This window comes from Thermobia domestica, chromosome 6, assembly GCF_964235325.1.
Source record: "Thermobia domestica chromosome 6, izTheDome1.hap1.1, whole genome shotgun sequence".
Taxonomy (NCBI): Eukaryota; Metazoa; Arthropoda; class Insecta; order Zygentoma; family Lepismatidae; genus Thermobia; species Thermobia domestica.
In genome coordinates this window covers 132,463,904-132,480,275 of record NC_137459.1, presented here as the reverse complement: position 1 = coordinate 132,480,275, position 16,372 = coordinate 132,463,904, and the positions used below count along the sequence as shown (strand labels likewise).

The window sequence follows — 16,372 nt, the reverse complement described above, 5'->3', positions numbered from 1 at the left end:
TACCCCTCCCAAATTTTTCAAAGGGTGCATTAATATACCCATATCTTATGAAAGGGAATGAACCCCTGTATACACCCATATAACTATATAAGGTAATAACACCTCATCAAAGGGGATAAATTAGGTCAAAAACCCTCGAAATTTGAATTTTTGGCAATTTTTTTACCCATAAAAGGAAACAACATAGACACCCAATACTAATAGAGGTACATACTATGGTCCTAGGCTACCATACCAAATTTTTAGATTTGGCAATTTCTAAAATTTAAGGGGGGTGGTCCTATGTACCCCTGTCAAAATTTAGGGTTGGGCCATGGTACCGCTGCCAAAATTTAGAGAGGGTGGTCCTAGGTACCCCTAGGTCATTGACCCCTTGCCAAGGTCATTGACCTTTGACCTATGACGTCATAAATGTCGGGGTCAAAGTCCAAAGTTAGGCAGTGTCCCCAGTACTACTTCGTGTCTCTTAACATATCTGTACCTATTCTTTCCACAATGCTCACGGTACTTTGTCCTACCACGGGTTTTGTTTCTTCTGTGATTAGGTCCAGTTGTATCACCAGTACACATGAATTTAACATCTTCCTGCACATGGGGATCACACTTCAATTGCACATGAATGACTCAAAGTTGGTCTCGATTAATGTTAGTTTGATTCAAGCTAGCAATGTATTGCATCACTGATGGATTTTCAAAACTTTGCAACATCACACCTGGATGACTGAAATTAATGCACTGCATTACGTTCTGCGAAGACACCACCGGACCGTTCACCAACATCATTCTGGTCTTTTTGTTGAATACACAATTCAACACCTCCAATTCAGTTGAACAATCACTACAATCATTGGTGGGAACGTACGCTTTCCTTCTGAATTTCACAAATATTGGAATCAACTTTCTTCCTGCTACATGAACCATGTCGTGTACATATCACCTAACGGTTCTATTACAATTACCTCCTTTCCAGCATTAATATCATATAGAATATATCGTGAATACAAACGATCAATAGCGTTCATGAGACAAAAATGATCATAACTTCTCGCACATTGATACATATCAAAATCTTCATTATATACATCATCAGTAGGACAATTAAAAACATTTGAATGAAGAGAAAAGTGAGGATAATCTGATCCAATCAGTACAGCAGTACGCTTGTACGAACTTTCAGCTAATCCCATCCAAAGTTCCTGCATTTGGTCCCACTTGCCATCATTGCATTTCTGAAGTTGCTCTAGCTTTGCATCATCGCATTGCTGCAATTGATCTAGCTTTTGGTCCAACTTTTCCAGTTGATGGGGCACCTTTGCAAACTGTTCATCGGTACGTCGTGCTTGGTCCTGAGCCTGTTCCTTGATTTGTCGGGACAATACTTTGCTATATCGAGTTTGGTCCTGAGCCTGTTCACATTGAAGCTTTGAAAGAGACATTCCAACTTGATTCGCATTCTCAAAGCTTCGGATGTAGTAGAGGTACATGAATTCGCAGTTCGCATTCGCATTCGCAATCGGATTCGGAAGCAATGGAGGCGCGGCCTAAGATACGCATCGTTAACAGGTAAATAAAGAGCAGTTAATCTTTAAATTATTTTCCATGAACCTATGCTTCCCGTGCTAGGAATATGTATTTCAACTAGTTTCACTATGGGGAAAGTGGCGTAACTTCACTCTCTGTTCAAACTATTGTTACTCATTTTCCCTTTCTCGGTGTAGCACAAATGCTAAAATATGCGGCACAAATCAACACAAATTCAGCACTAAATATTGGCAAAGGTTTGTATCGAATCCCCGTTCTTGGGGAGGGGTGGGCAACTTTCGCACCCCCTTGAGACTATTGTACTCATTTTATCCTTCTCAGTACTGCAAAAATTCTAAAACATGCTGCACAAATCAGAAAATATTGAACACTAATTATTAGCGTATGTTTGATTCGAAACCGAGTTGTTGATGTTGGGGGGAGGGGGGCGGCTTCACAACTCACCCCAAACAATTGCAAATCGTTCCTTTCTTTCTGGCCACAGCACAAATTCTAAAACGTGTTGCACAAATTGAGCACTAATTATTACCATAGGTTGAAATCCAATCTGAGTTATGGGGCGTTTACACTTAGTCGATTTAGTCGCACGACTAAATCGACTCGCTGCATTTGCCACTAAATCGAAGCAACTAGGCCGAATCAGATTGATGGATGTGTTCAATTATTTCTACCACAGAAAATAGAACGTCTTTTAATTCAGTTGCCAGTCGATTAGTCGCCTTCGATCAACAAGCGACTAAGTTGAATTCCCGTTTACACGGTCGATTAAGTTGAAAGTGACGTCAATTCTGCTGAATCGAACGCAAATCGACTAAGTGTAAACGCCCCATTATGGGGCGTTTCCACTTGGTCGATTTAGTCGCACGACTAAATCGACTCGCTGTATTTGCCACTAAATCGAAGCAAATACGCCGAATCAGATCGATGGATGTGTTCAATTATTTCAACCACAGAAAATAGAACGTCTTTTAATTCAGTTGCCAGTCGATTAGTCGCTTTCGATCAACAAGCGATTAAGTTGAATTCCCGTTTACACGGTCGATTAAGTTGAAAGTGACGTCAATTCAACTGAATCGAACGCAAATCGACTAAGTGTAAACGCCCCATTAGTGAGAAGCTAGTGTGAAGTTAGCCCTGGCCCCCCAATGCACATGTGGGTCCCATGTATATTTATATGTATTTTTTGAATTACAATATTTGGCATAATTTGAATTCAAATTGTCGTAAAATCCTCATATATACCTTCTTAGATCCTTGTCTGCAACCAAACACATCTAAAAATACACCCCTCAAAGTTACATATAAATAGAAGCCCTTGACTTCATGCACCAAACATGACTGGAGACCTGGGTACTCGCCCCTCTTCCAATCTCGCGTCACTTTTTCTTTCATTCCATTTTATTTCGTCTTTATGATCATACATATTGCACGAATTCGTGCGTATGAATAATGATTTGTGATGTTTTAACAGTCACATAAAACAGATGAACGATAACTCGTGATTCACCTATGTTCTGTTTACCCGAGATAAGTTGTTCGCACTGTTTGGAAAGGTTTTAGTATGAAGAATTACACAACTTCACTTTGCTGCTTAGCAACAACCAAACAGCTGATTGTGAAGGCAAGGCAAATGAAGGACACAATGTTAAGTACAGATAACGCATTTTTAATTTAAAGTGTTAGCATTGAACGTGTTAGGAACTTTTAAATCGCAAACGATGGCTTCTAACAGTAAGTAAATGGTCAATTGTGTGTCTTTCGGCAGTCATTCTGCCTTTTTTTTTTAAATGTTGTAAATGATACATACTTTAAGAACGTGTTCCATGACTATAAACTAATATAATGTTTACAGATGAAATACGTAACGTGAGCATTCACTGAAACTGTATGAAATGGTGTTAGGTATCCGTACATATATTCATTGCATATTTCTTTTTTGGCATTGTTAGAACTCAGGTCTCCCTTCCCATTTAGCTGTAATAAAGATAGAAAACAACGTGCCGTGCGGGGCTCTAACCCGCCTTCACTCGCTAACGCTTGCTCGGCAATACTGTGTGAATTAAATATTAAACTTTGGTACAGAAAGGAACCAACCTAGCTGCTGACCTATATGGAGGGACCTGTGTTCTGGAACCTTCCCCCCCTTTCTTTCATTAAGTTTACCCCTTGCACCTTAAACAATTATTATATTTTTGTGGTTGATGTTGCACTCCTCGGTACACATTCACTTTAGAGAGCTCATGCGTTTTGGATATAAATGATGTTTGTACGTATGCCATAAAAATTGCAATGGAAGAGCTAACCAACTTGTGCTAGGTGGTCTCGGAAAACGAGAGTGCTATGTAAACCACTCAGGGATGGAGTTACAAAGGTGCCCGTGCGGAGTACGTTTGTAAGGAGCAGTCGTGACAGCAACGATGGGTATGCGTATGAGCGAGAATACTGGGAACAATAACCAACTTTTGCTAGGAGGCCACTAAGAGAATGCTGTCTAAATCACTAAAGGCAGATGTGTGACAGTGGGAAAGGCACGTGGTCCATCCATAGGGAACAGATGCGTCCCGCCGTGCGTATGCATGGAAAGAAGTCTGGTGGAAACATACTTCATTTGGGAACAATTTAATAGTTATACTTAATTATTACACCTTTGCATAGCCTACATAAGGGATTAATTTTTTATTATACTTTTCTTTTATCTGGAATTCATCCGTAACTCCACATTTCACAAGTAAGATCATAAAGAAAAACACAGCTTTCTTACAAGGCTAGCTAGAATATTTATTATAGAAAATAAACTAGAAAAGCAACGGTTTCGGAAGTATAGCACTTCCTTCTTCAGACTAGACTCTACAACTCTGTTGTAGAGTTCTACAGTGTAGTCTGAGGAAGGAAGTGCTATACTTCCGAAACCGTTACTCTTCTAGTTTATTTTTTATAATAAATATTCTAGCCAGTCTTGTAAGAAGGCTGTGTTTTTCTTTATTCAAGATGGACACAAGTCCATATTGTCATAATATACACGTAAGATCTTATTATATTTCTATTACTTACAAATTGATCTATAATTTTATTTCATACTTGTCCTTTAAATTTTAAAAATATGTGAATTCCTATTGTAAATTGTTACCTTGTTGAGTGCGGTTTCATTGAATATATAAAAACGGATCTTAATTTTGTGCGCTATTTAGCAATCTAGGTTCAGGTTTACTATACGGTTCTACATATTTCTTAAATTTACAGAACAAATTTGGAATAATAATTTAATAGCCTAGTATGTAAATAATCTAAATATGTTGTTCTTACCTGAGGGATGCGTATCTACTACGTAGAAATACTTTAATGAAATTTAACTGTTAACCACGGATTTCCCCATAAGGTAACCAGTAACTACAATAAACAAAATTAAGTCAAGTGAAGAATCTGGAGTCAGTGTACTAACTCATGTTGCGCAGCCGTACAAATACCCGAGAGTTTAGGAATCCACATAATTGTTATGTTTATGTTAGTAATGTGTTATGTTACTTTGGAACACAAAAATGGAAGCTTTGAAAACGTATTAGGATGTTATCTATAATGTCTTTAGTAACGTACAAATACATAACTTAACACGTAAAGTAAGTAATTTTATGCCATATATAGTAGTTTGCTCTAACGTCGTTTATGTGTATGTCCACCTTCGCTGACGCGCCTGCTCCCTACGGACGATTCCACTAGGGCTCCCCTGCTGCGCTTCTGCCTTGGTTCGGTTAGATAGCATTCGCACTTTTTAGTGGCTTCCCACCGTAAGTTGGTTAGTGTCTTTTGCACAATAGTCCTTACCGTGTGCATACTCTAAAGCTCTCCTAAAGTAAATCTGTACAGAGGAATGCTGGTCCACAACCCGAGAATTATTCTTTGTTACAGGAAGTCGATATACTGGAAAATAAGTTTATGTACAATGAATTTATATATGGGTTCGTACAATAAATGTGCACCATTATCTGGAGGTGACATACATGTTCACAAATTTATTTTTTACAAAATTCCATGCAAGTTATGCATCAGGTAGCTATCGTATAATGACAGTAAAATACCGGTAGTGTTTTCGAAAAGTCTCTCCATTGTCTTCAGAGCTTGTATTCTATCGGCGCATTAGAAACTTCGCACAGATTATGAACAGCGTGAAACCATACATTGGCTGTAATTGTAGTCTTTTCTGTGTTTTCTTTTTAAATGTAGTTCCTGCAGAGGCTTATTTTATATTACTTTGCACGTCCCAGGTGAAGATAAATCTAACCGTCCGTAAAGTGAATGACTACATATTTTGTCTTTAATCATCAAATTACTTAAAAACTCTCATATTATTGACTTTCCATGTTTACTAGATACGATCACATGAGGATATGTTTCGTAACGCACTAGGAAATGGAGGAACTTGAGAGAGCGTAGTGAGATGAGTGGGACAGGTGCTTAGAACGTCGAAAATTTGCATGCGGTATACCGGTGGTTACGAAATAAATTTCCTCGTGCATGCATACCGAGTAAAGGTGTCATGTCACTATTAGAAATTGTGCCCTTAAAGGCATTGTCTTCTTGTGCGGAAACTGTAAACTTAGGGTGTTGCTTGTTGTGTGAAAGTAACATCGGAAGTACAATACAGTTTCGTCATGCATGGGAAATAGTTCATTTTCGAATAGAAGTTGAGAACTGGTTGAAACGAGTTTCCTGAAGAAATTTTGGTATGGTGTATGTTTATTTTTTTTTTTTATGTTTTTCATCATGCAGATACGTTTCTTTATCTCCGATCCATTTATTGTTTAAACATGCTGCTTTAGCAAATATAAACAATGAAACGTGCTAGTCAAGTTTTGGCGCACAACATTTTGAGAAATGTACAGGTAATATTCAATATTCTGCATGGAAAGGCATATTTATAAGGTACAAATTTGTGTAGGCGACAGAATAAAATACAAAGTGATATAGCTGTATTTCAGTAACTACTTCTTATTAGCTTTGCTATCTTAAATAACTTTAACTGCTAAAGCACATCACTGTACACCGTATGATGAAGCCAATATGTTCAGTTAGTTGGCGAAATTGTCACACAGTTATTATTTTAAAATAAACATTGCTTTGTTCTGTGATCTGTATTTTAGGTTTACAACTGTAGGGTTCCTATTGTAAAATCATTATAAGTGCTTTACGACGGATAAAATAAGTGAATGCATGTGGAAAATGACTACTGTATATTAGATACTATTCTAAACCGATGTTGTATTTCTGAATAATGTACAGAAGCTGTATTTTATGTTTACAAATGGAGTGTTACTAGTGTGAAACCATGACAAGTGCTATTGAAACTCTTACCATTGTTAAAGCCTACTTGTTTTCACTACCGTCGCTTAAATGTATGCCTACGGTCCAACTGCGCGCTATGTCACCGGCCCAGGAGCTTCGCCCAGCTCAGACTCGCTTAGGTGGCATTCGTGCTTTTTAGAGACACGTAGCACGGGTGTTTTTTGTTTCTTGTATTCTAGTTTTTGTGGCATATATCCGGACGCCTATTTATGCGAATATCGTAAAGGACTTGTACTTTTTCAACTATTGCTTTTGGTGGCTCTCTTGAATTTTGTTTATGCTACATGGTGTACTCTCATGTTGCCCAGGAGAAATCTTTTGGAGAACAAGATGGAAATTAGTGAAAGAATTATAATTTTTTAACAATTATTTCGAATGGCGTGCCAAAACTTGACCTGCATGCAATTAAATATTATTTTTTCTTTCATAATAACATTTATAGGTATCTTTATAAGTTATTAATGTGGCTCTATATTATAGATATGCGGACATATTGGTATTGGGAGTGTAACAGTACCAAACAAAGAAGTATAGACGTATTATTCTGAAAATAGTTGTTTTTGCGAATATAAATCAGATATTTGTATCATTTTGTTGTTACCAATAAATTGTCAATCTGAATGTAGAACGTTTACATTTTAACTTCCTCCATGCTGGGTCCTCAGTATCTATTTGGAAACGCAACGTAAGCTCTGCCTTTTGTTGACGCAAACCGATACGAGATGAGGCCCCCTTGATTGTGGATGACATATGTAAAGAATTAGCGTGCCATCATAAATTGTCTAGAATTATATTGTTTTATATGTATTATATTATTATTATACAGATCGTCCGAAAAACATTTATTTGTTTTTCTATTTCTTTCATGAGCCATAGGTACGTGAGGAAGCCGGAGATAACGGAGGTAACCAAGTAATGCAGACGGATAGGTCAAATGTTATTTCTTGTCACTTTGACTTGAAATGCTTTCGGGGGCCAAGGAGTTTTTGGTGTGGGCAAAATTTGGTGTTCGGAAGTTTCTTGTATATAAGATACTAAATACATTATATAATATTTATTACTTTGTCGAATTTAGACTTCCAGACATAATCTTGAAAAATCAAAAATTGCAAATTATCTGAATCTCCACAACGTACTTTATTACCTACCGCCAAACGGATGATTTTATTTAGAACTAGTGCTCATATTCCAAACACTCAAGTAAAATTAAAGTGTTTGGCATGGCATGAAGCTCTGAGGAGCTTAAGACAATCGGCCGACGATTTTAGTGTGGAAGATGTTTGTTGGGTGCAACACGTGCCATACCTCCGTTGTTGATATATATATATATTAAATCTTAGTCCACAGATTTTCATCCTAGTAGTTTCTCCAATTGTCTCCCATCCAGATATTGACTACACTCCACCATGCATGACGTCGATAGCATCATGAGGACCTGTGAGCAGCGACTATGATGTGGGCATAACTTTTTAGAGTGTAGTTAGAGTTATTGTACCTAAGAACACTATTTTATTTATTTCGTTGTGCACATTTCGGCAAATGATGATTGCCATCCTCAACGCAGGAATAGAATTCAAGCAATCATTTCCTACGATCGGAGATGGTAGGGGCACAAATTTAAAATATATATATATATATATTGGTTGATTAAACAATTTTTTTGAAGGCGAAGTATAACTCGTATATTGATCATTGTTGCTTTGGAAATATTTAACATGTATTAATAAAACATAGCTTACCAGGTAACAATATAGTGATAACACTTGTATAACACTTTCGGCAATGTGACATCGCCTTCATCAGACACATTATAATAACAATTAGCATAACATGTCTGATGAAGGCGATGTTACTTTGCCGAAAGTGTTATACAAGTGTTATTAATATATTGTTGCCTTGTCAGTTTTGTTTGTATTAATATATACAAAGTCTAAATATTTTCTTAGCTCAAGGGTGTTCTGCAAAGAACTAAGAACACAGATTTTAAATTTGTAGGTCAGACATTCTTAGATAAAATCTAAATCTTGCTAGTTTTCTTCAAAGTGTTTGTCAATGAAGTGAAATGAAATAGAGGTGAAAAAACTGAAAATCTTAAAGAAAGATTTCATTAGGTATAAAATCGCCAGCTTTGTAAGATACCAGTACAGAGAAATAAAAATCTTAAAAGTACAAGGAAAATTTTGTTGAAAGACTACTGGAAGTGCATAAGCTATGGATACAGGAAAAGATAGTCTACGGTGATACAGTTCGTTAAGCAGTATTAATTTTCTGAAGGGACCTGTACTGAGGATGACAGTAATCAATGCCAGAACAAATTTAATATGCATCCTATTGAATCAAGTAATAATTGAACTCAGTGTTCTTAATACTGTGTATTCAGGTTAATTTCTTAACTTAATCAGTTGGTAGATATGCAAATAAGATAAACAGAGTAAAAGACGAAAGCTCTACCTAACCTATCACAGCTAACAACTGTAAATAAAAGAACACAATTTTGCTGTTTCAACAAAATTCAGCTGTGTGTGTTATAGGTGATAAATTTCGAAACAAGCACCGCATGTTCTGTTGTATTTCTGAGGATCAACATCAGACGTTTCAGATGCTTTTGCATTACACATAACAGCATTGTTTAACCGACTTACCTTTACATGTAATGTCCCGCCTCTGTTCCACTTCTTATGAGATCAGTTGATAAGGATATTAACAAAATTATATATACGTACTCAAACGTAATAAAATGGTGCATGTTTTCTTTCTAGTTTTATTTTCTCAGTGGAACTTGAACTCCTCGTTATATATATGAAGAGGAGATCTCTAGGCAGTAATGAATACTGTAATTAAAAGATAATCATTTGACCAAAAGGGTACATCCTGATATTTTGTACTAATAATCTATTATAGAATATTTCCTCTTACGTTAAACGTCAAAGTCCTTTTGAAATTTCAATCTAAGTAGTACTTCACTTACTGCGTCAATATTTAATGTACTATTAACTGTACGGTTTCAATATTCCCTGATGCTTTCTTCAGCATCATCTTTTCATCGAAGAAGGAACACAAGTTTGAATCTGGACAATCAGAGCTTAATTTAGACACTGGAATTTTATTATCAATAGTAATAATTTTTATTCAAATAAGAATCTTTATTAACTCAGTATGTCACATAAAAATTACATACGGCTAAAACAAGAGACAAAATTGCCTTTGCTTGTCATTTTGTAAGCCAAACTCTGTCGTCAGAATTTATAATGTGGTTTAGGAACATAAATAAAATTGTCAACATTTAATTCTGTCCAAATTTTCATAAACCCAGGAGACTTGGCAACGTAAATAATAATAATAATAATAATAAATCCGTCAATCCAGCAAACAAAATAATAAGAAGAAACAGTCAAAATTAGTTAAAGTGTCCTTCATAATAAGTTAGCTAAATGTTTAACTATGTAATATATGTTTCGAATAACTACATCAACTTAGTGAAGTGCGTATTCATTAAAGTTTGATGTATAATTAACCTTTGACATAGATTTAAGAGTGCAATAGCAGTTTGTCCAAATGCCAGCAAGAAGTGAACAACATTTTTGCAAAGTAGCACAAAATTACATAAGTCTACATAAAAATCTTCTGCATGTCTTTTTCACAGCAACAATTTCAAAAGAGAAGGATTCTAATGCAAGGAACTTACTTTGTTATATTAACGAAATAGTGCAAGGGTAAATTCTGAGAAGTGAGATGGATTTCCAGTGAGTTTTTTGATCTGCTGAGGAAGGTGTCAGGGAACACTAAAAGAATAGTGATAATAGTACATTAAATATTAGACGCAGTAAATAACTTAAACTAATTATTATACACATGTGTCAATTCATATCCTTAAAAAAAATATTGCCATAGTAGTTTATACTTCGAAAATTATAATGCTTTGAAGTTGTATAAAGGGATATACATTTTTGGGGCAATTATACAGTTTAAACACACCCATACTTAATGACAGTATTATGGCATTACATAAATTCGGTATTTTATATTAGTTTCTCAAGGAGTAAATAGGGTTATTGTTATTTTGACCTTGTATGAAGATCATCTAGAAAAAAGAACCGTGTGTGGAAAGGTTTAGGTACAGAAATTACCCACGTTACTCTATTTTTTAACATAAACACCGTGTGCGTGGGTTTTCTCTGTGTTCTCCCGTTTTCTCCCACTTTCTTCATTCCACCATTTCGCTCATCTCTCATCATCACCGTCTCCTTTAGCCTAACCGGCATAACCGTGGGGCGTAAAACTAAAAAGTTTCATTTCATTTCATTTTTTCTATTTTTAACATAATCGCCATATACCGGTACACATTCAAGCACTTTCCGTTTTCAATACCGTCATTTTGTACTGTGTTGCCGTCAGCGTATTCAGCCAACCAATAAAAAACAATGATTTGTTCAAAGATATATGATGCAGAACATTCACATACACATCTACTTTTTAACATTTTTGCCTCACACATTCAAGCACGTTCCGTAACGTGCCATTAGTATTTTTCATCATTGTACTGTGTTGCCACCAGTGTATTCAACCAACAAACAAGAACCAATGATGGGTGAAAAGGTTTTTGGTGCAGAACTTAGTTTTCCTTATCTCCTTTTCAACATATTTGCCATACACACTCAAGCATTTTTCATCCAGCAATGCCAGTTTTTCTATACTGTCATTTTGTATTCTGTTACCGCCAATGTGTTCAAAGTATCTTTGAGTTCACCAGCAGTGGCCGATCAGATTCTTTGAATTTCCGAAACAAATGAAAATCAAACACTCCATCACACTCTGCACCTTACAGTTCACATGACTCTTAATTTTGTTGCACATGTTCTGGGCTCTCAACTTAATATTCATGTTCACGTCTGCACAGTCTTGTCGCTTGGCTCAAACTGAAGGGTCGTAGATGGAGTATGCCACGTCCTACGGTCAAATGCCTTCTTTTCGGAAAGCACTTTCCAACTGCTGGTGAACTTAAAGATGTTGCCTTACATGATTGAATCTATTTGCGGTAACAGAGAACAATGAGCAAATGAGCATATATATAAATGGGTACCACACTACGATAGGTGGTTGCATGTGTATGACGAATACGTTGAAAAGTATAATAAGTTATGTAGTTTTTCTACCACAAATCTTTTGCACACATCATTTGTAGTACATATATATATATATATATATATATATATATATATATATATATATATATATATATATATATATATATATATATATATATATAAGTAATTGCTGTTAGTCAGTGCTAAGACAAATAACTTCCATAAGAAAGTTACAGCATTTAAAGTTATTTTTCCAGGATTTCGGCTGGCTGCTATTCAAATGGCTGTTGGCGAGGACAAGGCCGAAAATGTGAGACGAGCACTGTCTTTTATTAAGACTGCTAAGGATAAAGGATCCTCCATAATTTGTTTGCCAGAATGCTTCAATTCACCATACGGAACTCGTACGTAAATTTATAGTTGATTATCTTGTAAACGTTGCCATTGGTATTTTTTCCTCTTGTTATTTTTTGAAAAATATACGACTTAATGAAAACGCACATTTCCGTTTCAAGTTCAGTATTTTTCTGTTTGTTCAAATGCATTACGCCTATGTACTAGTTCCAATGACTCCAAGTCGTTTTAAAACTATTGGATGCCTCTATACATCTTTATAAGTAGCCTTTATTTTATATAATACCTAATTGCACTTGTACTTGCTCATTTTTCCTATTTAAGTTCTTTTCCAATATACTTTGCTCAGTTGAATACTCTCATGTAGGTCAAGTGATTTTTTACACTGAGCGTAGTTGTTTTCGATATGAATTATTAAGGTGAAAGAGGAGCTTAACTTATTTACTTATAATATTAGTAATTCGTGCTTCTAATATATCAGTGTATATATTCTTACGTGTAATAAGATTAGTACTGCCGAATCGAGTGATAGAAAATACATTTCTTCCGATATATATTTAGTGCTTCATTTAGTCTGTTATTATATATTTAGGAAATAGAAGACTTTCGACTGTGTAATTTAGTAGATACGTAAAGTAAACTTGTACTCTTTTCCATTTACCCTTACACCTTCTGATTAATAGCTTTAAATTACTACTACTTCCACTAATAATATATTTTCTAAATTGAAAGAAAAGGTGTTTTTTATTTATTCATGTATTTTGTATTTATTTTATTTATTTATTTATTATTTTTTGTGTTAGACCTTCCCGATTTCAAGAAGAAGGCTGCAGCTTGATCTCTCCCGAGCAATTTTGTTGAGTCAATTTTCCCTTTTACTCAGTTGTTAATTCTTGCAGCGGAAGTTAACGCCACGTATTCTCACAAGTATTGTGATGTATTATATATTTTATTCTAGTGCTGCAGTTTTCAAAATGTCTGTCTTCCCTTTCTCTGCGTTTGAAAGTGAGTTGGCTTTAGGTTACATGTTACATTTATTTAAAGTTTGTTTAGAAGCAAGGTAGAAAAAGATCGTTTTGGGAAGTCGATCTTTTTATACACTTATCCTTAAATACTCTTAGAAAGTTAATAAAATGTCTGAAAGCGCGGTTTCTTAGTGTTTGAGTTTTTATCTTTAGCGTCCTGTATTTCCATTTCTGAGATATAACGTAATAAAATGGACTACAATTATTATTCTTCATATAAACATATATTTTTTTCGCACTGGGAATTTTTCGTATACTATCCTAATCAGAATGTCATGTCAATACCAATGATTTAGTCTGAACTCGGAAATAGCAAATTGCAAACTTTAATACTTACGTTAATGTATTTGTAAATAACCTTTTCTGGATATAAATAATTCTTGATTAATTATATATGCAAATGTGCTCTTTTTCAGTAATTGTCTTATTTTAGGTTCCGTTCAAACAAACGGCGTAGAAGTACAATTATTTTAAACTATTACAAAACTTTCTTTTTTTTTAAAGGAGGGTGCAAAAAGAATACAACAGGAGTCTTACATTTCCCAAAGTCAAATTTTAGTTCTACACAGGGACGTATTGGAAAGAATGTTGCAATTTACATTAGCTACTGTCTTAAATTTCTGAGTTAACTTGAATGTAATGTGCATTGTTGTATAAGTGTCTTCTCTCTGTGTTACCTCTTAAATTACGCGAATTAGGTTAGTGCATCATATACTCTGGTTGAGTGATAAAATATGTTTTGAAAATAATATCGGAAATGTGTTGTAAAGAATCCTTTGGAAGAAAAATCAAAATAGAAATAAACATTTAGTATTTTAGACTCCGTCAGTCCGTCTAACGACAAGTATGAGAGCAAAAACTGTGAGGGGTAACGAGACGCGGTGTCTTGCAGTCGATTCAGCGTCCCAAGGATAGGTTCTAACTTCTCTGTTAACACTTTATTAAAAAGTGGTTTAAATTAGTCATTTCCTGTTTCAAGGTTTATCGCTATAAAACGAAAACTTTAAGAGATAGTGAGAAGCGGTTTTTTTGCAAATGATTCAGCGTCTCAAGGCAACGAATCATGACTATCCTAAACACGCTACAAAAACTGGGAGTGGTTTAAGTTTAATATTACTTTCCGTTTTAATACTGAATGCCATGGAGCAAAAACAGCAAGAGATCGAGATACGTTTTTCTTTTTCAATTGATTCATTGTCCCAAGAATAGGTTCCATCTGCTCCGTTAATGCTTTATTCAAACCAGAAGTGGTTTATAATATATCGTTTCAACATTCATCGCCATAGAACAAACTGTTATTAGATAGCGATAAGTGGTTTTCTGGAAACGATTCGTAATATGTTCTCTTAACATACCATTACAACCCGCAACACTCTTCCAGATTGAAATTTACTACTGCATCCGGCTTCAGCACTGATATCTATAGAGCAAAAATGGCAACGAGATGTCGAGATGCAGTTTTTGCAATTAATTCATCTTCCCAAGAACAGGTTCCGCCTTCCTCATTAACCCTCTATTCAAATTGGAAGTGGTTCAAATTAACAGTTTCTGGTTTCAACATTTTCAGCATGTATCGCCATAGAACAAAAATTATAATACACAGCGACAAGCTATTCTCTGCAATCGATACAGAGTCTCAAGAGTACACCCATCACAACTTGCAACACACTATAAAACCGAAAATAGTTGAAATATACTACTATTTCCGGTTTTGATACTAATTTCCGTAGAGCGAAAACGGTAAAGAGAAATTGAGATGCAGTTTTTTTTTCCAAGTTATTCAGCGTCCCAAGAATAGGTTCTGTCTTCTTCGTTAACCATCTATTCAAACCGGAAGTGGTTCAAAGTAACCATTTCGGTTTCAGCATTTATCGACATAGCAAAAAATGGTATTAGATACAGAAAAACGGCTTTCTGCAAACGACTCATAGTCTCAAAAATCATACCATCACAGCCCGCAACTCTCTACCACAAACGGAAGTGGTTGTAATTTACTACTACTTCCGGTTTCAATACTGATTTCCATACCAAAAATGATAAGAGGTATCTTGATGCAGTTTTTTCCATGTGATTCAGCGTCTCAAAAATATCTCCCATCTCCATTAACCCTCTACTCAAACTGGAAGTGGTTCAAATTAACGATTTCGGTTTCAATATTTGTTGCCATAGAACAAAAATGATATTAGATAGCGACAAGCTGTTTTCCGCAAACGAATCATAGTATGTTCTATTGACATACTATCGCAACCCTCAACACACTACCGAAGCCGGAAGTAGTTACCATTTACTACTACTTCCGGTTTCAATACTGATTTCCATAGAACAAAAACGGCCAGAGATATCGAGATGCGCTTTTTTCAATTGATTTATCTTCCAGTGAGTAGGATCTGCCGTCTCCATTAACCCTCGATTCAAACCGAAGTGGTCAGTGGTAAAGCGTTCACCTCTGGAACATGGGGTCCCGGGTTCAAATCCTGCTCCCGCCAAGTGAACTTTGTGGTGGACAAACACCGTGTGCGTGGTTTCCTCGGTGTTCTCTCGTTTCCTCCCACTTGACTCATTGCACTATTTTATTCATTTCTCATTATCACCGTCTTCTTTAACCTAGCTGTCATAAGCGTGGGACGTAAAACTCAAAAACGTTATTTCGAACCGAAGTGGTTCAAATTAACGATTTCTGATTTCAGCATTTATCGCCATAGAACAAAAAATGGTCATATGTAACAAGAAGAGGTTTTATGCAATCAATGTAGGGTTGCAAGAGAACATACCATGCCAACCAGCAACAGTACCGAATCCGAAAGTAAATGAAATTTACTACTACTTCCGGTTTGAATACTGATTTCCGTAGAGCAAAAAACGGTGAGAGATGTTGAGATGCAATTTTTCGCAAACAATTCAGCTTCCCAAAAGTAGGTTCCATCTGCTCCCTTAACCATCTATTCACACTGGAAGTGGTTGAAATTAAAGATCCCCAGTTTCAACCTTTATCAGCATAGAATAAAGCAGAGCGAGTAATGGTATTCTGAT

General features: G+C 35.7%; 1 protein-coding gene across 1 annotated transcript in view; it reads left to right on the top strand.

Annotated features, from left to right (window-relative positions):
• Window positions 1-2,983: 2,983 nt before the first annotated feature.
• Window positions 2,984-16,372, top strand: part of LOC145688216 (omega-amidase NIT2) — a 36,746-nt gene continuing 23,357 nt past the window's right edge. The window contains exons 1-2 of the mRNA XM_081762121.1: window positions 2,984-3,273; window positions 12,221-12,367. Coding sequence (XP_081618247.1) covers window positions 3,261-3,273; window positions 12,221-12,367 — 160 coding nt within the window. The 5' untranslated portion in view covers window positions 2,984-3,260. The remainder of the gene's footprint in view (window positions 3,274-12,220; window positions 12,368-16,372) is intronic.